Source organism: Lynx canadensis, chromosome B2 (assembly GCF_007474595.2).
Source record: "Lynx canadensis isolate LIC74 chromosome B2, mLynCan4.pri.v2, whole genome shotgun sequence".
Classification (NCBI taxonomy): domain Eukaryota; kingdom Metazoa; phylum Chordata; class Mammalia; order Carnivora; family Felidae; genus Lynx; species Lynx canadensis.
The window spans coordinates 90,167,201-90,191,216 of NC_044307.1; the positions used below are offsets into that span (position 1 = coordinate 90,167,201).

Genomic DNA, 24,016 nt, shown 5'->3' on the forward strand with positions numbered 1-24,016 from the left:
TACTTGGCAACACCATGATGTGAGGGCATGAAGATACTACAGGAAGCAAAAGAAAAGCTCCATTCTTTTAGCCCTTTTCCCCAATTTCCACTTAGCACAAAAAAGACTACACACACTACGGATTTTTTAAATCTCTTAAGAAAAAAAGACATGATACTACATGTTACCAGTGGTTATCACTGCTTTTGCTCTGATTTTATTACCCAGATTTTTTGCATAGGGCCTGATACTCAAGTTTGTTTCTTTGAGAAACGTTCCAATCAGAGAAACTTCTCTCTGAAACCTCATTGCCCTACTTAAAGTTTCATATGTTCTTAACTTCCTGTAATCTATTTCTCTAGTTAAAAGTTGAAGCAATTTTCTGGTATGGTTCCTCCCACCCCCATCTCTGCTAATCAGCCAGTCAGCATACTGCTTATCATACAAGAATTCTTGCATTTGTCAAATGAGCGAATATTTTGAACAACCCCAATATAGGTCAATCATTTTGGAAACCCATTGCCAAATAAAGATAATTATTAAATATCTCATAGTTTTTTCCTTGTGCCAACTTAAGACATTCTCGGCAATCACTTTTGGCCAAACCAGGAAAGGAGTTTCATAGTCCCATTTCCCTTTCCCTCACCACTATTTGGGATTTCCCTGTAATGTTATGACCTGAAGGAGATAACACACATATATATGTATTCCAACACCAGACTTTCTCGGAATGTATTTTTGTGGTTAAAGTGTCTGTCTGAGGGGCGCTTGGGTGGTTCAGTCGGTTGAGCATCTGACGACAGCTCAGGTCATGATCTCAATGTACCGTTTGTGAGTTGGAGCACAGTGTCAGAATCAGTGTTGAGAGTTCAGAGCCTGGAGTCTTATTCAGATTCTGTGTCTCCCTCTCTCTGCCCATCCCCTGCTCATGCTCTGTGTCTCCCTCTCAAAAATAAACATTAAAAATTTTTTTATAAAAAAAAGTGTCTGTTTCAGCAGCTGTCATGTATATGATCTGCTTCAGTCTGGTCATTCTGCACCTTGATCAGAAAGTGCTGAAGCAGCCACCATCTTGCCAGTCCTGGCAATCTGCTATTTATGACTAACAGATTAGCAGACATTGTAAATTACTTTTTAAATTAATTTTCCCTGTTTGCACTATATGAAGTAGAAAATTCAAAGGGAGGATATGTTCACGTTAGTACTTTGTATTAGTACTTGTGGAATCAAGTTAGCCTTAAGGTTAAGTGGAAAAGTTAAATGTGGAAAAGATACAGAATTAGGAAGTATTCCTATCATTCAAGATATGAATCTTTAAGTTCTTTAAGATTCTTTAAGAATCTTTAACTTAACACTTTAAGTTCCATATAGCATCCATCTTAACATTTAAGAATAAAATTATTTAAAGCTATGGTATATACATATAATAGACTATTACTTAGCTTTAGAAAGGAATGGAACTCTGATACATATTACCACACTGGTGAACTCTGAAAAGATTATGCTAAGTGAAACAAGACAGCCCTTGGGAGACTTACTTTTTCTTACTTATCCTACCCATCCCTCTTTGCAATTAGGCAGGGCCATGTGACTACTTCTGGCCAATGGGCTGTGACTGACACATCCAAGATGAATTTAACGGCTGGTGCAAGAATTTTAATGCTCTCTTCCCCTGCTAGAGTGGAGAGACCTGGTGTTAAAATGATAGAACCACCTGATAAAAGCCTGGATTACAAAACCACCAGTTAGAGGGGAGCCTGGGTGGCTCAGTCGGTTAAGCGTCCAACTTCACTTCAGGTCATGATCTTGCAGCTCATGAGTTTGCTTTCCATTGGGCTCTGGCTGACAGCTTGGAGACTGGAGCCTACTTCTTGTTCTGTGTCTCCTTCTTTCTCTCTGCCCCTCCCCTGCTCACACTCTGTCTCTCTCTCAAAAATAAACATTAAAAGTTTTTTTTTTAATCACCAGTTGGAAAATAGTTGCCTGTGCAGATTGCCCAGATTCATGGAGGACTTTGGGTGAGGAAGAAATAAACTCTTCTTGTGTTAAGTCATTGGGATGTGGAGTTATTTGTTACTGCAGCAAAATCTACACTATCCTGATACATATTGGAACACAAAATTTTGGATAATTCTGCTTGAGTGCAACTTAAAAAATGTATGAAAATAGCTTCAGGGAGGTCCATGAAACTCCGAAATTACATACAAAAAACTTCAGTATGTATTTTTCTGAGATAACTGTCAAGATTTCCCTTCCTAGCCCCTACACTGCCATTAGCAAGAATGATGACAGGCCCCAGAATTAAAACCTTCCTTCTCCCCCTACTCATAGCTTCCCTTTGGGACTATCAGGACTAATATCATAACACATTTTATCCCTAGAACATCTTTCATCCACAGACCTTAACTTCCATGTGACTCTGTAGGTAATGTTACTTTTCTCCATATCATTGATTGATATATCTTTTCTTTATTCTTTTACTTCCTGGGGTACCTGGGTGGCTCAGTGGTTTAGCCACCAACTCTTGATTTGGGCTCAGATCATGATCTCATGGTTGTGGGATCGAGCCCCATTGGGCTTTGTGCTGACAGCACAGGGCCTGCTTGGGATCTCTCTGCCCTTCCCCGCCCCCTCAAAATAAACTTTAAAATGTCTATTTCCTTACTTCTTAGATTTCTGTCTCTTGTGTTCAGTGCTGTATTTCCAAATGCGTACCACACAGAAGGTATTCAAAAAATAATCAAATTATTGAACAAATGAAAGATGGTCTATTGCTTTCATCATAATCTCAAAGAGTTTCATAACCCAAAAATGTTTAAATTCAAAATAGGCAAACAAAATATATCCTAATAAATTTTGCTGTCTAAATAATCCAAACATTTTGAGAAACATATGAAAGGATCAAGACCCACCCTTGGTAAATACTGAAATTAGAGTGAAAGTGACCTATAATAAGATTTTGTTCTGAAATAATTTCTAAAATAGGAAGGATTTTTTTTTAATTTTAATATTTATTTATTTTTGAGACAGAGAGAGAGAGAGAGAGAAAGAGAGAGAGAGACAGAGCAAGCGGGGGAGGGGCAGAGAGAGAGGGAGACACAGAATCCAAAACAGGCTCCAGGCTCTGAGCTGTCAGTACAGAGTCCAACGCGGGGCTCGAACTCACAGACCGCGAGATCATGACCTGAGCTGAAGTCGGACGCTCAACTGACTGAGCCACCCAGGCGTCCCGTAGGAAGGATATTTTGAATATAGCTAAGTTAGCAAATACACTGCTGATAAATAAAATATTATCGATAATGTGCACTGCAAAAACTCCAGGACCAATTGTGAAACATAAAGAATTTAATATTTATTATGCATTTTTATAAAGTAACATCAAAATAATGCTCAATAAGTTACATAGTTATTTTCTAAAAACACCGCAAAAAAAAGTATAGATAAAACACTAGGAATGCTATATAACCAGCATTACTCAAAATTAAAAATATAGCCAACTATCTTTTAAACAAATTTGAATTGATTTCTACATGAACCAAAATATTTTCATATCTAAAAATAGTCTTTCTTAATGCACTAGATAATATCTAAAGGCTCAATTTTATTGCACATAACGTATTTAGTTTAGGCTTATTTGATCAGGTAACGTGCAGGCAAGTCATGAATATGAATTTAGAAAAAGTAGGCAGAATGTTATTTTGTACTATAAAAATTAGATGAAGGTGATACATTCTACAGCTTAATCTTCAGGAAATTTTATTCAGCTATTGTTTAAAATTACTGGCTAACTTCATCACACATGTGAGCTAAGAGCTGTCATATTTGGTAAGTTTTGTTGGAACATTCAAAACAAGAAAACAGGAATCAACTACTCTTAGGACTGACACCAACTACTACTCTTCCTGCCACCCAGAAAGGTGGGTTTTCACATCTGTTTTAAAACATTAAATAACAAAATCTTAAATACAGACATATATTTGGTTACGTCAAAAATATTCACATAATTGGCACATAATCAAAATTTTACCATTTTAAGCAGGAAAAACCAGGGGAAACTGGGGTTAGACATACCCTGTAAACCATTTTCTAAATAGAGCTAATGAAATTTCTGTTTTACATCTGACACTCATTTGGCCAAACACTATGGTAGTTGTTTTGAGACTCTGTAAACATTTCTCACTTATTTGTATGGTGTCCTGAGGTCATCTAGAAACTATTGTTATTACAGTAGCTTTACAATTCAGTAACCCTGCAGATGTGCATTCAGAATCTTCAGAATAAACATGTAGGCCCATGTGTAACTTAACATACTTTCTCTATTACAAATCTGACTTTAGGAAATTCTTAGGTATCAAAATAAAATTTATTTGGTTACCAGCAGACCCTGAAAAATATTCATGAACTCTAGGCCATAAAAAAATAGGTTTCAGACTTAGCGCTTTTACCATGAAATGAAAATAAAGTATCGTCTTTGCATGTTACTTCTGGAATAATGTCTAAAACATACAGAGGCCTCTCCATTTTAAAACGTTAAAATAGTGTCAGCACAGTGCCTGATCCATAGCAGGTGTTCAAAAAATACCTACTTAATGATTAAATGTGAAGTTAAGCATAAAAACTACTACAGCACCTGAGTACCCAGGTAATATTCTGAAGCTACAATGTATCTCAATGAAAAGTCAGTCTTAACTGGTACTCAGAATAAAGCTCAATAGGTCTCCTCTTTGATAAATACAGCACTGGTGCATTTCCTGGCATCCTATTAACGAAAAGAAGACAAGGCACTTTCCCTGATTCTTGCCCTCGGCTATCATTTACCATCTCTGACTCGGCTATGTAAGGGATGAAACCAACAAGCAACAAAAAAGAATGCTCTTGTTTCCTTCCTATCCTTTTCTCTTCCTTTCTATCTTTCTTTCCTTCTTTCTTTCTCTCCTTTTCTCTTGTCTATCTCTCTATCAATGAAACAAGAAGCTAGTGACCACCTAATGGAAAACATATGCCTCATAATGGTATCTTTACTTTTGGGGGAAGGGATAGTAATTGTCATTACCAGTATGGCTAACTTGAATAAAGAGATTTAACACATATTTTCCACAAAAAAATTCACTGCTCTGGTACTGAAAACTTCAATGTTAATGGATTACGATTAAACATAAAACTCTGTTTAATTTAGACAGTATAAACTGATTTTTACAGGACACAACCTAAGTTTGCAGATTAATTCATAAAGCTATATTTCTCCATCATTTCAAGTTAAAAATCAAGAAAATACTACTACTGGAATTTCAATGCCCAAAAAATAGAATTTGTGCAATGACATTTTTAAGCTCTGAGTTTTGTATATTATTACCATCTTTAACACTAATCACAGTTCCACTCATTTACATATGAAAAGGCAGCACCGGTGAACTTGATAATGTTCTATATACTTAAATGTTAAGAAGGGGCAGAGGCTTGGTTAAATATTTCCACACATAATCTACAGCTACTATTCCTATCCTTCCTTCCCAAGAGGAGAGTGAACTAGAACTAGGCACTTAGCCAGTAGCTGCCTGTAGTATGATTTGTTGGCACTAATAATTAGGATGCTTGAACCATGCAGTTATGTATTTTGATTCAGTAATGTCAGACCCGAGTGGCCATTACTTTTTAAAATCTTAAGTCTAATAAGTAATAGTAATATTTTCATGCCAAGTTTTGACAGCTTAATAACTTGTATTCTGGGGTGGAGGGTGAACCACCACATTTTTGCTATTATTTATTTAAAATCTGAAATGCCAACTTTATACCCCATTACAATAAAAGCTAACCTCACTTGAATTTATTAATGATGCTTGTTGAAGACAAAGAAAAGTATCTCAAACCCAACACCACGATTAATACTTACTGACCTACAGAACTAGAAAATGTATTATATTCCCCTGTCAAGTATAATGACAATATAATTCTCTATCATTTACAAATATAATTTGGTAATTTATATTTCAAAAGCATCCAATGATCCCATATGGATTAAAAACTTCTATTTACCAATTCTGCATGTTACAATGATCAATTACATTTTGACCTTGGCTAATTATATGCAAATTTTCCTTAACTCCATCATGAATAGGCTGCAAATAATATGTTGATATCTTTCAATATTTTCAATAAGCTAATCAAGAATTTATTTGTAAACCCCTCTTACTGAAGCTACTGTGGGATCTTTAAATGGTTGAACCACATAAAATAAGACAAGGTCACTATGCCTACTGTGTAAGTGTATGTTATAGCAATGTTTCCCACATAGTGGTATACATACACGGCTAGACAGCCCTGAGGTGATTTTCAGTGGAGTGCTACATGAATGAACAATTTTTCTTCAGTAGTTATGTATTTATTTGAATGCTTATTAGAAAAAATAAAACTAGCACATAGAATGTGGAATACGCTCAAAACAAGGCTATGTTTAAAAATGTAACGCTAAATAATAAGGTTAAAAATAACCAGTAAACAGTACATACAGATGAAATGGTATGTGACTAACATTTGGTAAACACTGTTTTAAGGAACAATTTGATTGGCCAGCATTATTTCTGAATTCTCAGAGTAATAAGCCACATTATAAGGGGGTTTCCTCTAATACTGCAGATTCTGGTTTTTTTCCAGGACAAATTTTTCTTTAAAAACATGTGTTCACATTTATTTTAAGAATATACAGGGGCGCCTGGGTGGCGCAGTCGGTTAAGTGTCCGACTTCAGCCAGGTCACGATCTCGCGCTCAGTGAGTTCGAGCCCCGCGTCAGGCTCTGGGCTGATGGCTCGGAGCCTGGAGCCTGTTTCCGATTCTGTGTCTCCCTCTCTCTCTGCCCCTCCCCCGTTCATGCTCTGTCTCTCTCTGTCCCAAAAAAAAAAAATAAATAAACGTTGAAAAAAAAAGAATATACATATGAAAGCACTGAGTAAATTTAATTTACTTTAAAAGGATTTGCCAGAAATGGTAAAAATCTCCAAGGGCATTTGAGGGACATGCTAATCCTACAGAAAAGACTACAAAGGCACATTGCATATTATGTTATCATTGCAGCATTTGAACAAAAGTGATCTAAATAATCATTACCATTAATTATTAACAAATAATTATAATATTCTTTCATAAAAAAGAAGGTATGCTTGTGCACTAAGTGCTCTTGATTCTGGAACCACTTGCACGTAAGTGTCACTAACATGGACCCATTGGTCTGCCGATTCACTGTCAGGTTCTTTCAAATCTAACGAAACAAAAAGAAGTATCATTTTACAATAAGTATGTTTTTGTTCTACATTCTAAACAACAACACATTCATCACACAAACTGTATTTACCTAACGCTAGATCTTATTGTGTACGTTTCTTGTGTTAAACATCTTCCAAAATGAACTTTCAAAGCATTAATATAGTATCACTTCACTTTAAATATCTAGTGAAATATTAAACTTTTAGATATTTATTTGCTCAAGGAAAAGAACCATTCTCACTGAAATAGAAAGAAAGAAAAAACAAAACAAAACAAAGAAAGTTTGCTGATCCATAAGCAAAGCCTGCAAATTTTCAACCCCAACTCTATTCTGAGGACCTGGTAGCTCTTCAAAATCTTTTGGTATTGTGTTGTGTTAAATAAAATGCCACTACACACAATGACTTAACACCCTGAAGAAGGGTACAGTCTTAGGATATTTAAAGTTCTGTAAGTTTATCTAAGTACTGTTAAAGATATTCCTCACCTAACTTTAACAAAGCGAATCCACTGGAGGTAATCCATGAAACAAAGAATAAAATTCATTTGTTTTTAAGAACAACGTAAACTTAGGATGGCATACCAGGTACATTTTTCTTTCCAGTGATATGCTCCAATAATTTCCTGGAGGGTGCTCTCACTTTCACATAAGCCGTGTAGTGACCTCCTCTCATTGAGCCACTGTGTTCCACTACGCCATAGAGACCATAGAGAACTTTATCTCCCACATTTACATTCTTTTAGACAAAGAAAAAACTGAAATTAGTAATATCTAGTGAAATATTATAAAAAGGAAAATTAAGTCAAACGTATATCCTGCTTAAACTTAGGAAAATGCATTGTTAAAACTACAAAGAGATATGTTTCCACATGTATTAGATTGGCAAAATGCAAAAGTCTGACAACATTCTCTGTTGGCTGGGCTGTGAGGAAAAGAGCTCTCATACACATTGCATGTGGAACGCAAAGGGGTACAACCTCTATGCAGATGTATTTCCTGTAATCTAGTGAAATCACAAAGGCATTACTCTTGGATTTATCAGTCCTCTTAAAGGTTTCTATCTCACAAGCATGTAGGAAAAACATAAAAAGATATGTTACTGACTAATCATTATTTTGACTATTAACTGCAGGAATATTTGTAATACCAAAAAACTGGAAGAGCACCTGGATGGCTCAGTCGGTTAAGCACCCAACTTGATTTCAGCTCAGGTCATGATCTCACTGTTTTGGGATCAAGCCCCATGTTGGGCTCCATGCTAGCTCAGCAGGGAGGCTGCTTAAGATTCTCTCTCTCCCTCTGCCCCTCTCCCCTGCTCACTCGCTCTCTAAAAAGATATTTGCCTTTAAAACAAAACAAAACAAAACAAAACCAGAGACATGAGGATATAATGCACAGTACAGGGAATATAGTTAATAACACGATAACAACTTTGTACGGTGACAGAAGGTAGCTAGATTTATTGTGATCACTTTGTAAAGTTGAACCACTAAATTATATACCTGAAAATAATGTAATATTGTATGTCAACTACACTTCGATTAAAAATAAACTGGGGGACTCCTGGGTGGCTCAGTCAGTTAAGCATCGGACTCTTGATTTCACCTCAGGTCATGATCTCACAGTTGGTGAGATCGAGCCTGGCCTTGGGTTCGGGCTCACTGACAGTGTGAAGCCTGCTTGGGATTCTCTCCTCTCTTTCTGCCCCTCCCCTTGCTCTCTCTTTCAAACAAAGACTTAAATAAAAGTAAACTAGAATAAACCCAAATAAATGGGTCCCCATTAAATTGGGGACCGGCTGAATAAATTATGATGCAGTGACACAACAGTGCTACGTTGCTTGAAAAATGCAATGCAGACTATCTCAAAAAACTGCTATGAAATAATCTCCGGGATATGTTAATAAGGTAGAAAAGGGCACTTGGGTGGGTCAGTTAAGCGTCTGACTTCGGCTCAGGTCATGATCTCACAGTTTCTGAGTTCGAGCCCCGCATCAGGCTCTGTACTGACAGCTCAGAGCCTGGAGCCTGCTTCAGATTATGTGTCTTCCTCTCTCTCTCTGCCCCTTTCCTGCTCATGCTGTATCTCTCTCTGTCTCTATTTCTCTCTCAAAAAATAAATAAATGTTAAAGCTAGGTCCCAGACTATTTGGGAATACTCATTAAAAAAAATAATAATAAGGTAGAGAAAAGGACACATATCATAAGCTGTGATTATTTAAGACTGAAGGTGCACATATACATACCTATCTGCTTATATTTTTAAAAATTACGGAAGAATAAATAATTTTTAAATGGTTATCTATAAAGAGAGGGAAGAAACAAGTGGAATGAACATGGAGAAAAGCTATCCTTGTTTGAATTTACCTTGTTTTATACATTGATCTGACTTTGGAATTATGTATTTTATGTAATGATTAAAAAAAATTTTTTTAATTTAAGTTAAAATTTAAAAGCAATCCCTAAAATGAAAATTTAAAAATTCAACAAGTGAATAATATATTCCAGTTGGCAGCATAATCATTTAGAGAGAAACCACCAGAGTCATGTCAAACGAGGAGCCAACTTGAAGTGGCTTTCGGTAGCCAATTATGGAACAATTAAACTAATACATTAGGCCACAAATAAAAAGGGAGGAAGGGAGGAAAGAATGGCCTAATAATTTTAAGCATATTATTTGCAAGTCAATTAAACATCTTAATAACATACTAACCTTACAAGTAGCAGAACAGAATGGTGCCAAATCAAGAATAAGTGGAAAATCGACATGTCTGTTTACTTTTCGAAGATTCAAGCCAGCCTTAAAAAGACCAAAAGAACAATTTTTTAATGCAACAAACTTAATTCATCTACATCACTATTTGTTAATAAAACCAAAAGAGGAATGCTAGAAGTCAGTTTTTTTAATAGCTATGAAAACTTGACTAATGAATAGTCCAAGACCTATAGATCAGTTTTGGACTAGTCACTAGTCTATAAATACTTCCTTTTGAGGGCATGAATTCTTTCTGTAAGTTCCTAAATTGAGATGCAAATACCAAATATAAAATAACTGTGGTATATCATGAAATTAGCGTCTAAGATCTGACATGCCTCTATCTTGCTCACACAGAGTAACCGCACATAGATACTCTTCATTAAAGGCATTCTGATACAATGAGACATGATACACCTGCTTGTGTTCTCCATGGACATTTCATTTCCCCCGAGTTTCTACAATCCTGGCTGTAGAAAATCAAGAATTTAATCTTTCAGTGGATATAGATGGGGGTGTAGAGAAAAATTTCTTCCTGCCCACCTGTAGACCACCTGAAATGTTGCAGATACATAATCAAAGCTCCTAATCTTTTCCCTTGAGATTTTTTTCATGGGTTTCATACTTAGAAAATCGTCCACCCAGGGGTCAGGTTAATATTCATTTAAGTTTTCTTCTGGTCTTCTGATGATTTGTTTTATACAGTTAAATATTTATCTGAAAATAGTATTGATATATGGTATAGAGGGAAGCTTTATATTTTTATTTCAGCTATTTTCCCTAAATCCGTTATTGAATAATCCACCCCCCCCCGGGGTGCCTGGCTGGCTCAGTCGGAAGAGCATGTGACTCTTAATTTCCAGGTCGTGAGTTCGAGCCCCATACTGGGTGTAGAGATTACTTACAAATAAACTTAAAAGAAATAATCCACCTGCTTCCCAACTGATTTGAGATTCTTCCTTTACCATAACAAAAAAGCTTTAAATAGTACTCATGTTTTATTTGACAATTTTGACCATACCATTTTAATCACCATAGTTTCATTTTTAAATTGATATCAAAAAAACTACCCATTCTAACTTTTCCTAAACTGTTTTGCATTTTAACTTATTTATTCTTTCAGAGAAACTTTAAAATCATTATATCAAATGCAAAACAAAACAAGACAAGGCATTGGATTAAAACTTACAGAGAAAAACCTGACACATTAAAAGATTTAGGCTCCCTCTCACTACAGAGTCCCTACAGAGGTGAGATCTGCCTTGCAGTCCTTTTTGCATTTAGTCCAAGCCCACTCACCCCTACCATTAGGATCATGAGAGTTCAGAGAGCTATGTGTACGTGGCTATTTCCCTGCTTCTAATGATTCTTAATAAATCCTATTTTTCATTCTCTCTCTCTCTCTCTCTCTCTCTCTCTCTCTCTCTCACACACACACACACACACACACACACACACTCCCTTAGCTTCCTACCACATAAACTGCCAAATACAGTATTATGAATTAAACAATTTTAATTAGAAAAGTCTTGTAAACTATTATCACTGAAAAAGCAGGTAAATCCCATATGACAAATTTTGAATTAAATAAATTACTGTCTAATCCTTGATAACAATTTACATGATGTAGAAGGGCTCTGCGAAACATATGATAAAATTACTACAGTGCTACTATAGGGTCTTTTACCTGATGGAATCTTTTAAGATGGAGAATTAGGTTTGCTGGAATAGCAGAAATGAGCAATTGCTTCCTGGCATTAGTATAAACCCCTTCTGCTTTCTTTTCTGTATAAAATATAATAATTTATTTATAAAATTCCATTTTATACATCATGTACCATATAATATAGTAAACATTTATAAAGGAGCATCCTACCATAATTTTGAAAACATGAAAAAAGAAATTAGACTCTGGTTACAGCATATCTCCATATTCCTTTCCAGAACTCCACTTAAACAAAAGGGATTTTTTTTTTAAAAGCACACACTTACAAGGACAAAAGATAGGGGAAGTGACACTTGCAACAAAATTTGGGGAGCTGGGAAGCAGATGGACTAGTAGTGACTTATGTCAAAGCCCTCCAGCCAAAGACCACCAAAAACACACCTAGAGTTAAAAAAAAAAAAAAGGGTCATCACTCATTGCAGAAAAAGGAGATCACATATCATGGGAACCACAGGGCATTTCAGTAAGAGGTTGTTAGACAGTACTTGGGATAGGATTTGAATACGGCCAACGGCATATTTAACGTGGATTAACATAAATTGGTACGTCTTCCTTCTCCCATCTAGACATTTCTTTAATTATTAGTGTATTAAGCATGTCTTTATTCTGATACTTTGACACCTGGGGCCTTGCTGACACCAGAGGGAAGGATTCCGACAGAGCTAGAGAATTCCTAGACATAATAAACAATGTAAGAGTACCTTTCATACAAACCAATCCAAAGCCCATACCCAACCACCTCCTTTATTGGGCTCTGATACTCTAGGCCACTATCCACCTGGCCTAATCACACTAGGGCCAAGTACTACATAAGTGGAGACAGCCCCAATGCCCCAGAGCCCACTGAAATTATTGAAAACTAGTCAATCAGTTCTAAGCCTGTAGATCCTACCTTGCTGATTCCAATACCCTCCCTGGAAACTACAATAAAGGCTGTTGTCCATGTCTTCTCTCGCTCCTTCTGCCTCCTGACCACCCTGCTACTTCCCCATGGGGCCTGCCTGCCACAGCTTAGTGTGCTCGCTCCTCTTCAGAACTGTACGTAACAAACTATCTCTTCAGTGGCAACTGTCTCCGGATCTGTTGGCCTCACCATCCCTGAGTAATTATAAAACCTGCATTTTGAAACAGACTAGTCACTAAGAATCAGAGTATTCTCTCCATTTAATCATGGCTAGAGATGCACTAAAAAATTATTTGACAAGTCTTTTTCCACTTTTCTCTCATCAACTAAACACATCTATTGCTAGCTTTGTAACATACAATTACTTAAAATCATCAAATTCATATCTTATGATAGGACTCCATACTAGATTGGTGTGATTTGTAAAGCACATTAATCTCACTAGTGATACAACTGTCTGTTCTAGGGAAATTTTTTCCGGAAAGATTTCAGAGAGCCAGTCCCCTGAAATGAGATTCTATGGATTTGCATTTTTCAAGGCAGAGATGGGTACTTCCTGTCCAATTTATTTCAACAAAAATCTATTTAGAAGTCCAGTCACAGTCTTCAGTGCTGAGGTACGACTACGAAAAAGAATCCCCGCCTCCAAGAAACTTAAGTATGGAGACAAGTTTCTTAGTTTCCTTTATTTGGGATCTATAACCCACCTTTATTTGGGATGATAGTCACTGACTATCATATAACCCATGAATACTAAGAAAAACAAAAACCTAAATATTTACCTGCAGAAATGGTTTCCTTTTGGTACTTCTGTTTCTTTTCAGTACAATTCTCACATAGAAGCTTGTTATTCCCCATTAGTAATTCCATAGATGTAAACTGGTAGAGACAGGACTGAACTGAGCATTCTTTAGAAGTAGTTATATAGCTCTGAGAAAGGGAAAGAAAAGCCTTTTGGGGGCTAGGAGACAACACATGCTTCTCCTGTGATGAACACAAATTATTTGGAACATCTGGTGGCTTATTTTCTCTGTCAAGATCTCTATCTCCAGTTACAGTGCTGCTCAAATACAGTTCAGAAATAGCTTCAGCCACTCCCTCGTCACCACTGCCAGTCTCCTTGGTGAGTGGCCGCTGGGGAGGGGGTCCATTTTTGTGCGCACAGCATCCACTCCTAGACCTCAACAGGACAGCCTGCTGAGAAGTACTTTCCGATTCTGAAGCCTCACTGTCAGCATCAGCACTACTTTCGGAAGGGCTGGCTTCTTTTTCGCTGCCATCAGTAGGGCTTTCGGCCAGAGCTGCCTCAGTACTCACGACGCCTGCACACACTGAGGAATCTCCACTCATCCCAGGGTTTTCATATTCTCGGCATATGACGGCCACTCTATCTTCTCCAGATGGTAATTTTCTTACACATTTTCTGCCGTGAACTAGTTGATTCTGTAAGTTGACAGTGTTTTCAGAGAAAAGAATCTTGTGACCTTACTGAAAATAAATGCCAGTAAGTCTTATTTATGCCTTCCGCAATTATCAGATACTTTTTCTCGTACCTCTGAAATCCATTTCCTAAATCTACCTGAACTACAATCGATAAAAGATACAATAACAAATCGTTCTAATTTAGAAATGCATCCTTATATAAGAAGCCCACAATAGCAGTTACTTATCTGTGGAGAAAGAAACAGAACTTTTGTAGAACAGGGCTGTGAGGGAGGCTTTTTTATTATAAACCTTTGTATATACTCTCTGTAGTCTTGCCACTTCAAGAGTCTTCTAACAGAAAAACCTAAATGTGATAATATATCAATTTGCCGAGTTAGTACAAATCATATTGCATTAAAAAAAGTTTTAAAAAAAAATGAAGTGCAAATTTAGATTGATTTCTTTATATTTTTATGAGGTAGGGGAGCCTGAGTGGCTCAGTCAGTTAAACATCAAGACTTCGGCTCAAGTCATGACCTTGTAGTTTGTGAGTTTAAGCCCCATGTCGGGCTCTCTACTGTCATCATGGAGCATGCTTCAGATCCTCTAACCCCCCTCTCTCTGTCCCTCCTCTGCTCACGCTATCTCAAAAATAAATAAAAAGCATGTAATAATAAATAAATTTTTAGGAGATAATTCAACAACCAGATATGTTCCTGGTAAAATAGAGGATCTAGACAATGGTGATTGGTGACTGGTGACATCAAAGATTACACTTCAAACATAATGTACATCTTCTTTTTTTTAAATATATTTTTTAATTTTTTTTAATGTTTATTCATTTTCTTTTTTTTTTTTTTTTAACATTTTTTTTTCAACATTTATTTATTTTTGGGACAGAGAGAGACAGAGCATGAACGGGGGAGGGGCAGAGAGAGAGGGAGACACAGAATCGGAAACAGGCTCCAGGCTCTGAGCCATCAGCCCAGAGCCTGACGCGGGGCTCGAACTCACCGACCGCGAGATCGTGACCTGGCTGAAGTCGGACGCTTAACCGACTGCGCCACCCAGGCGCCCCTGTTTATTCATTTTCGAGAGAGAGAGCGTGAGCAGTGGAGGGGCAGGGAGAGAGGGAGACACAGAATCCAAAGCAGGCTCCAGGCTCTGAGCTGTCAGCACAGGGCCTGATGCAGGGCTTGAACACACGAACTGTGAGATCATGACAGCTGAGCTGAAGTTGGAGGCTTAACCAACTGAGCCACTCAGGCAACCTATATGTTCATCTTCTTGATGGAAGGATACACCACCAGTTAAATTTTTTCTTGCCAAAAATCAAATAAACAATAAAACTTGAGCCTAATTAGGCCTTTAGATAAAAATGCCTTAGAGAGGGGGCGCCTGGGTGGCGCAGTCGGTTAAGCGTCCGACTTCAGCCAGGTCACGATCTCGCGGTCCGTGAGTTCGAGCCCCGCGTCAGGCTCTGGGCTGATGGCTCGGAGCCTGGAGCCTGTTTCCGATTCTGTGTCTCCCTCTCTCTCTGCCCCTCCCCCGTTCATGCTCTGTCTCTCTCTGTCCCAAAAATAAATAAACGTTGAAAAAAAAAAAAAATTTAAAAAAAAAAAAAAAATGCCTTAGAGAGGAAATAAAGGAAACAGAGGAACCTGTTAAAACCATGGGAATGCAATAGCAAAACAAATTACTATTGAATGTGGGAATGTGAGAAACTGCTAAAAAAGAAAAAAGAAAAAAAAAAGACCCGATTTCTTCCACAAATATATTGCAAAGCAAGGGAAAAAAGGAGGGGGAAATCTATAATTAAAAGGGACCTCAGAGACATGCGATTAAGAGATGGCAATCAACTGCAATATATAGATATTTTTTTAGATCCTAAATTAAAGCACACCTTAAAAAGCAAAAACAAAATGAAGTATTTTATGAGACAACTGCAGACATTTAAATAATGACTGGATGTTGGTACTATTAAGAAATTACTAATATTTTTAGATACGATAATGTACTGCAAGTACATCTTTAAAAATAGTATTCATGTTTTTTTAAGTTTATTTATTTATTTTTGAGACAGATACAGAGAGAGTGAGCAGGGAAGGGGCAAAGAGAAAGGGAGAGAGAGAATCCCAAGCAGGCTCTGCACTGTCAGCATGGAACCCAATGTGGGGCTCAAACTCACAAACTGAGAGATCATGACCAGAGCCAAAACCATGAGTCAGATGCCTCCCCGACTGAGGCACCCAGGCGCCCCCCCCAAGATAGTATTCATCTTTTAGAGATATACATTGAAGTATACACTATATGGGTATTATTTCAAAATAATTGGAGATGGAGAGGGTGAGAATGTGGTATATATGCAGACATGATTAGCCATGATTTGAGAACTATGAATCTGGGAAATAGGTACATGGAAGTTTATTATACTATCTTGTCTACTTTTGTATATTTTTGAAACTGTTCTTATGGAAAAGTTTTAAAAAACAGATGTCTCATAAATGCATATAATCTTACCTTATCTTTAGATGAAGACTGGTTCTTGGTGGCTCTGGGTTGCTGAACATTTTCTATGGTAACAGTGTCACTGTACTGACCAGTATCCGTTGCCTGTAAACTTCTACATTTATTCATTCTTCCCAAAAGTACAGGTTTTGAAACCTATATAGATGCCATGTACATAACACAAAACTTCTTTAGCAAATAAAGTCTGGATATCAACTACTTTTTAAAGTTTCTAACTCATTTGAAATAATTTCCTTAACATTAATTCTCAAAATATAAAACATATAGGTTTGAATTCTTTGAGAATAAGAACTATATATCACATTTCATGCATAAATACACAAACCTTAGTATCAAATGTACTATGTGAACTCCATTATTGTATATAAAAAATGACTCTCAGATAATGTGATAATATGCTCAACAAATGTCTTTTTTTTTTCTTTTAAAGATTTTATCTTTAAATAAACTCTACAACCAATGTGGGGCTTGAAGTCACAACCCCAAGATCGAGGGTCACATGCCCTACGGCCAGCCACGTGCCCCAACAAATGTCTAAATATATGAATGAATACATGCTCTCTACCAAAGACTCATTAGTAAGTTGTTTTCTCCTTACCCTTTCTTCTATTATAGGAAGTGAAATATCAATAAAAGGATCTTTCACTGTGGAGATCTTAAAAAGAAAACATATTGAGACATTCGGTTAGAATTCTAATACAGACAATGTAGTTTTATAAAGTCTTTAAAGACTCAAACTTCCCAGGCAATATAATTTCAAGTTAAAAAACATCCCTGAAATAAACTGTGATTTAATTGGGCATAGCAGCACATATTGTTAGTCAAAACAAGATACCCCAACACTTCAATAAATGCAATTCAGTTGAATTTTATAATATTGCCAATATGACTAACCTATAATATTTAAAGTAACTTCAAAGTAAACTGTGTTTAATAAAACTGATTAACTAAAGATATACACATATTTTTGGTGAAATTGTGCCATAACACAAATCAAATACAAACATTTAAAAGAAAAAAAAATTAAGCCATGAAGAAAAAAGCCAGAGAGCTTGACTGCATTTTGTAGATTTTTTAGGATAATTCTGTTTAAAAACACTCTCTAGTTTGTGATAGAGAAATCAACTTCTATGTTGAATATACTAGAAATGTAAGTAATATCATGTTGACAAATTCTGTGCTTCAATATGACAGGCTAGAAGGAGATGTAACATATAATACTGATTTTATAAGACTAGAGAGAAAAGAAAAGTACCCCATTATCTGAGACAGGAAAACTATTTTATGATCAAAATGTAACAAAAGTTTACACCTAACATACTCTAAACCATATGCTTTCAGACATATTTGTTATCAAGTAATTGAAAACCCATAAAAACTTTTATGTGTTTAAAGTTGTTGTTGGGGCGCCTGGGTGGCGCAGTCGGTTAAGCGTCCGACTTCAGCCAGGTCACGATCTCGCGGTCCGTGAGTTCGAGCCCCGCATCGGGCTCTGGGCTGATGGCTCAGAGCCTGGAGCCTGTTTCAGATTCTGTGTCTCCCTCTCTCTCTGCCCCTCCCCCGTTCATGCTCTGTCTCTCTCTGTCCCAAAAATAAATAAACGTTGAAAAAAAAAAAAAAAAAAAGAATACATTAAAGTTGTTGTTAAAGTACAGATGGCATTCAAAATAAAAATGATCATTAAATTCAAATATGAGCGCTTACTTTAAAAAAAACTTCAACAAGTTATATAAATGTAAATTTTAAATAAAATGTGGTACATCTCCCTGTTACGTTATTGCATTATTTCTATTAGAATTACAGTTTAGGGTAATGCACAGTTATATAACATAGTTACTCCCTTCCCAGAAGTTTCTCTTTCATTGTAATGCAAACAAGTAGCTAACGCGTTCCAAGACATTCCCGTTCCAAGACATTCAAACAGGCTAAAAGAACTTCACAGGTTTATCAAGAGGAAAAATAACACTTAAAAAAAATTATAAATTATGTTCCTTTCTGGGAGTGAAGGATATATTGTAAAGACTTTCAAAAACTGTTATGTAGTCATCTGTCACAAATAAAAATAAATGCTGATGATTATATGTGAAAGAGAACAATAAAAATTATATGATTGTAATCTATTCCATGTTGAAGTGAATTCCAAAGCACCTACATTTGCACATTCTTCACACATGACTGTGCTAGTTAATTCACCAATAAAGATCCGATCTATGAAGTTCATTTTCACACCTTCTCTTCCATATGCTGCAAAAATAATACTTTTTAATGCAAAAAATGTCAACCACCAACCTAACAATGTAACATGCTTTTTTTTCTGTTGATTCAAAAGACATCTGAATAAGACAGATGACCAGCATCACATTAGTAATATATTTACTGTATGATGTTATAATGTCTTTCTCCTTTACAATTCTATAGAGAAAAATTTGACTATCATAGTCTCCAAGAAATAATAAACTATTGTTAAATTTGAGGCAAAACAAGTAAAGCAATAACCAGTGTTCATACCATACCTCAACTGTTCCCATTAAGCCCTTTAAAGCCTCTGCCTAACATAGAGGTAGACAGAGGATGAGAAAGAAGATTATGCGTTCAGGGTTACAAACGCCTGGACCATAACTATGGAAACGATACAGTAGACAAGTAAACACAGCATAGTGTAAAGAATTAACCTCGGCAATTAATAACTGTTATATATATAAACTGCTCAGTTATATATAAAAAAAGATAAAATTATTCCGTTTGGGAAATATTCATAAATCAAAGAAAATTATGCCTATGATTTCCTTCAAAATAATCAGGGGTTGGGAGAACATAGATAAAACATAATATACCACACATTCAATATAGTTTAAGAGGGAGGGTGATGGGTATATGAGGTTTCATCATACTATTCTCTCTACTTTAATAGAAGTTTGAAACTCTCCATAGTTAATCATGATGAAAAAATATATTAACAAGCCTCACTCCTCTTTCAAACTTCTATCCTTTTTGGATGTCTAACTTCAAATTTCATACAAACGTTTAAAATCATTTTAAAACATTATTTGAAGCACTGAATGACAGAGTCAACTTATAGCTAGATATATCAATAAACATTTATTAATATGATAACCATTTAGAAGTTATGGTAAACTAAGATGATTCATTAAGAAAACTGTACAAAGGGGGCACCTGGGTGGCTTCGTCAGTTAAGTGTCTGACTTCAGCTTAGGTCATGATCTCATAGTTCGTGAGCTAAGCCCTCAATCAGGCTCTCTGCTCTCAGCACAGAGCCTGCTTCAGATCTTCTGTCTCCCTCTCTCTACCCCTACCCCGCTCGGGCTCTCTTTCTCTCAAAAATAAATAAAACCATTTAAAAAAGAAAGAAAGAAAAAATTGTACAGGGGATTGAAAATGGAGGGGCGCCTGGGTGGCTTGGTCGGTTAAGCGTCCGACTTCGGCTCAGGTCATGATCTCGCGGTCCGTGAGTTCGAGCCCCGCATTGGGCTCTGTGCTGACAGCTCAGAGCCTGGAGCCTGTTTCAGATTCTGTGTCTCCCTCTCTCTCTACCCCTCCCCTGTTCATGCTCTGTCTCTCTCTGTCTCAAAAATAAATAAATGTTAAAAAAAAAAATTAAAAAAAAAAAAGAAAATGGAAAAGATTATACAAATGGAAAGAAAAACTGAGCAGTTATTCTCAACATGCACTAGATGGCACTATCTCAAACAAACAAACAAACAAAACCAAAGCATACTTGAGAATCCACGTTAAAAAATCTTGAACGTTCCACGTGAAACTAATGTAACATTGTATGTCAACTATACTTCAATTAAAAAACAAATCTTGAACCCTAACTGCACACAGTTTGGGCATGTACAATCACAATGTGTGTATATTTATGAATTATAGACATGCACTATGTACAAATACTACTACAAAAAATAGAAGTTAGAATAATAGAGAATCAACAAAATACAAATAATATTTTTCAACATCTTCTAAAAATGATGACTTAATAATACCATTAGTTAATATCTGAAGGCAGAATATACAGTTAGGACAAATTGCTTGTAACATGACATATAAGCCCACACTTAAATACTGATAATTAAATGATTAGCTTTGGTTAGATAATCACTGGTTTTGCTAATACTTTGGCTGATGAAGAGTCGACACTAGAAGTAAAGTGGACTTGTATGCTTGAGTCAGTATTCTCTTCAATAAATGGATTCCTTGCAGGAATCTTTGGAACACTTATGCATTTTGACCAGTTAAAACTATGTAATATCTACAAATCCACTTAATGCAAGCATAGGTCAACTGCAAAATGATACAATATGATGAAAGTGAACTTCCAAGTGAGTTTGCTACTTTCAACCACCTTTCAAGTCTCCCTTAGGATACCTCAAATAAGGTCATCAGTGCCAATCTATACATCTGATCATTAGTTTTAGTTTTTAAAGTTCACATGGATGCATTCTAACATTTTCTTTCTATGACCCACTAGACTATCTCACAGACACTGGAGTGAGTACACTCTCTTTTAAGGCCACTACTTTATAGAATTACTTCACATAATGCTCAGTTCTCTTTCCCCTAAAAAGAAACTTAAATTTTTCTTCAGGGAGAAAGTTTTAACAGTAAAAAAATTGACATACCTTTGACCTTTTTTTTAGTATCATCATCAGCAGTTTTAGTAGTTGGGTTGTTAAATGCTTTTAGGATGCCAGCTTGTATTCTCTATAAAACAAATAAGAATTTAATAATCTATACTTAAACATACTCTTATAGGTTAGGAGTAAGTTTTCCCTCTTTTCCTTTCTTTTTCCCACTCCACCACTCCATACCTAAAATGATGTATCATTTTAATCAGGACAAAAGTAACAAAGAGACTACGTGAAATTTCTTATCTATTGAAGAAACTCTTAACATATAAGAAGCTATTAAACTGGTCACTATGACATTCATTCATGTATATTATTTTATTTATATACCTATATGAGCAAAGTCCAGAACATCAAATAATCTCCACAGCAAAATTACCTCAGATCTTGATTAGTTATCATTTTATTTGAATTCAGTTGTCAATAATGATTATTAGTATTAAAGTCTTTAGCAGCTCTTAGGAAATGGCAACATTTATGTTTCAATATCTCTGTGTATGTTTAAAGAAAGATCCAATGTCACAGAGAACTCTCAGAATGAAATAAAACCAGATTCCAAGAATAAAGATTTATTTGAGCTAATAAATTATCTTTTACGCTAATTATGTCCCTACTCAGCATATGAATTTAATCTTCTCTAATTCACATTTTAAAAGTATGGGGAGGGGCGCCTGAGTGGCTCAGGTGGTTAAGTGTCCGACTTCGGCTCAGGTCATGATCTCATGGTTTGTGGGTTTGAGCCCTGCCTTGGACTCTGTGCTGACAGCTCGGAGCCTGGGGCCTGCTTTGGATTCTGTGTCTCCCTTTCTCTCTGCCCCTCCCCTGCTCACGCTCTGTTTCTTTCTCTCTCTCAAAAATAATTAAACATTAGGGGCGCCTGGGTGGCGCAGTCGGTTAAGCGTCCGACTTCAGCCAGGTCACGATCTCGCGGTCTGTGAGTTCGAGCCCCGCGTCGGGCTCTGGGCTGATGGCTCGGAGCCTGGAGCCTGTTTCCAATTCTGTGTCTCCCTCTCTCTCTGCCCCTCCCCCGTTCATGCTCTGTCTCTCTCTGTCCCAAAAATAAATAAACGTTGAAAAAAAAAATTAAAAAAAAAAAAAAAATTAAACATTAAAAAAAAAAAATTAAAAGTACGATGAGAGGAAAGCTGGTTAATTATCCTTCAGAAGATTTTTTTTTTTTTAAGTAAAGTCTTAATCATAGGTTTTCATATTTGAAGCCACTGTTTGACCTGGACTTCCTGGCGTGAAAATGATACCTAATTCTGCTATTTAAAAAATCATTATATCAAAGAGAAACGAAATTCAAACTGCAGACTTACCAGAGAATAAAAATATTACATATCAGAATCCAGATACTTTCCACTGTTCAGAAGAAAATTCACAGACTTAAATACTTAAATCAATTAAAAAGAATAACAAATGGATTAAGCAGCCAACTCACAAATTTGGAAAAAACTGAACACCTTTTAAATACAGAAAGGAGGGGCGCCTGGGTGGCGCAGTCGGTTAAGCGTCCGACTTCAGCCAGGTCACGATCTCGCGGTCCGTGAGTTCGAGCCCCGCGTCAGGCTCTGGGCTGATGGCTCAGAGCCTGGAGCCTGTTTCTGATTCTGTGTCTCCCTCTCTCTGCCCCTCCCCCGTTCATGCTCTGTCTCTCTCTGTCCCAAAAATAAATAAAAACGTTGAAAAAAAAATAAATAAATAAATAAATACAGAAAGGAGAGTGGCACAGTCGGTTGAGCGTCCAACTCTTGGCCTCGGCTCAGGTCATGATCTCATGGTTTGTGCTAGTGAGCCCCACATCAGGCTCCACATTGACAGCATGAAGCTGCTTGGGATTCTCTCTTCCTCTGTCTCCACCCCTCCCCTGCTTGTGTGCTCACTCTCTCAGTCTCTGTCTCAAAGTAAATAAATAAACTTAAAAAAAAAAGGAGAAAAACACACACACACCACCACCAAACAAGAGCATAAACAAGAAAGACAACAAACCTCACAGGCAACAACAGGGCCAACACATAAGAGAGGCAAGAGAGGGGTGCCTGGGGGACTCAGTTGGTTAAGCGGCAGACTCGTGATTTTGGCTCACATCATTATCTTACTGTTTGTAGGATGGAGCCCCATGACAGGCTCCGTGCTGATGGCTCTGAGACTGGGATTCTCTCTCTGCCATTCTACCCCGCTTGCACTCACTCTCTCTCTCTCTCTCACCCAAAATAAATAAACAAACAAGAGAGGCAAGAGAATTCACAGGAGCACGGTTAGACAGAATTCTAGAATTATGCTTATACATCAAGTGTGGAAGACAACAAATCCAAACAGAAGCCACGAGACTTAGGAAGACAGACATATTGTCAACATCAAGATCCCCTCGGCTATTGCACCATGCTTCAAGTCTGAGAACAGAATACATGGGGAATGAGCTGCGAATGTCCTTATTCTCCACCCCGTGCTGTTCTGTGGATCAGCAGAGGATACACACTACCCCCAGAGTTGTTCTGCTCTGACCTATTCCTGAGAGCAAAGAGGTGGGCCATGACGAACTCAGACACAGAAAATACAGAGCAGCCTCTAACCTTTCTGGAAGACATCTAGCACCTGGTCTCTCCTATATCTCTGCCAGTTGCTTTGACTTTGACAAGTGTGGCTCAGAATACATTCATGATCTTGCCCATTGACTTCCCCAGAAAGAGCTCTTAGAAATTCTGGGAAGCCAAAGTCAAACTAAGTTCCAAACTCTATCTCTCTATAATCCCACTTCTTTTGGCAGCCTTCATCCAATAATGGCAATAGGTTT

General features: G+C 36.9%; 1 protein-coding gene across 5 annotated transcripts in view; it reads right to left on the reverse strand.

The window, feature by feature from the left end:
• Positions 1-6,898: 6,898 nt before the first annotated feature.
• USP45 (ubiquitin specific peptidase 45) overlaps positions 6,899-24,016 on the reverse strand; it is a 74,062-nt gene continuing 56,944 nt past the window's right edge. For 2 of the 5 annotated variants that reach the window (XM_032593226.1, XM_030316020.2), the window contains exons 10-18: positions 21,217-21,298; positions 18,729-18,820; positions 17,175-17,231; positions 16,568-16,711; positions 13,405-14,065; positions 11,680-11,777; positions 9,951-10,037; positions 7,821-7,974; positions 6,899-7,232 (exon numbers count right to left, since the gene is read on the reverse strand). In XM_032593226.1, the coding sequence (XP_032449117.1) occupies positions 7,102-7,232; positions 7,821-7,974; positions 9,951-10,037; positions 11,680-11,777; positions 13,405-14,065; positions 16,568-16,711; positions 17,175-17,231; positions 18,729-18,820; positions 21,217-21,298 (1,506 nt within the window). In that variant the 3' untranslated portion in view covers positions 6,899-7,101. Of the gene's footprint in view, positions 7,233-7,820; positions 7,975-9,950; positions 10,038-11,679; positions 11,778-11,984; positions 12,100-13,404; positions 14,066-16,567; positions 16,712-17,174; positions 17,232-18,728; positions 18,821-21,216; positions 21,299-24,016 lie in introns of those variants that run through there. The other 3 variants (XM_032593227.1, XR_004343645.1, XM_032593228.1) reach the window with 3 other exon arrangements.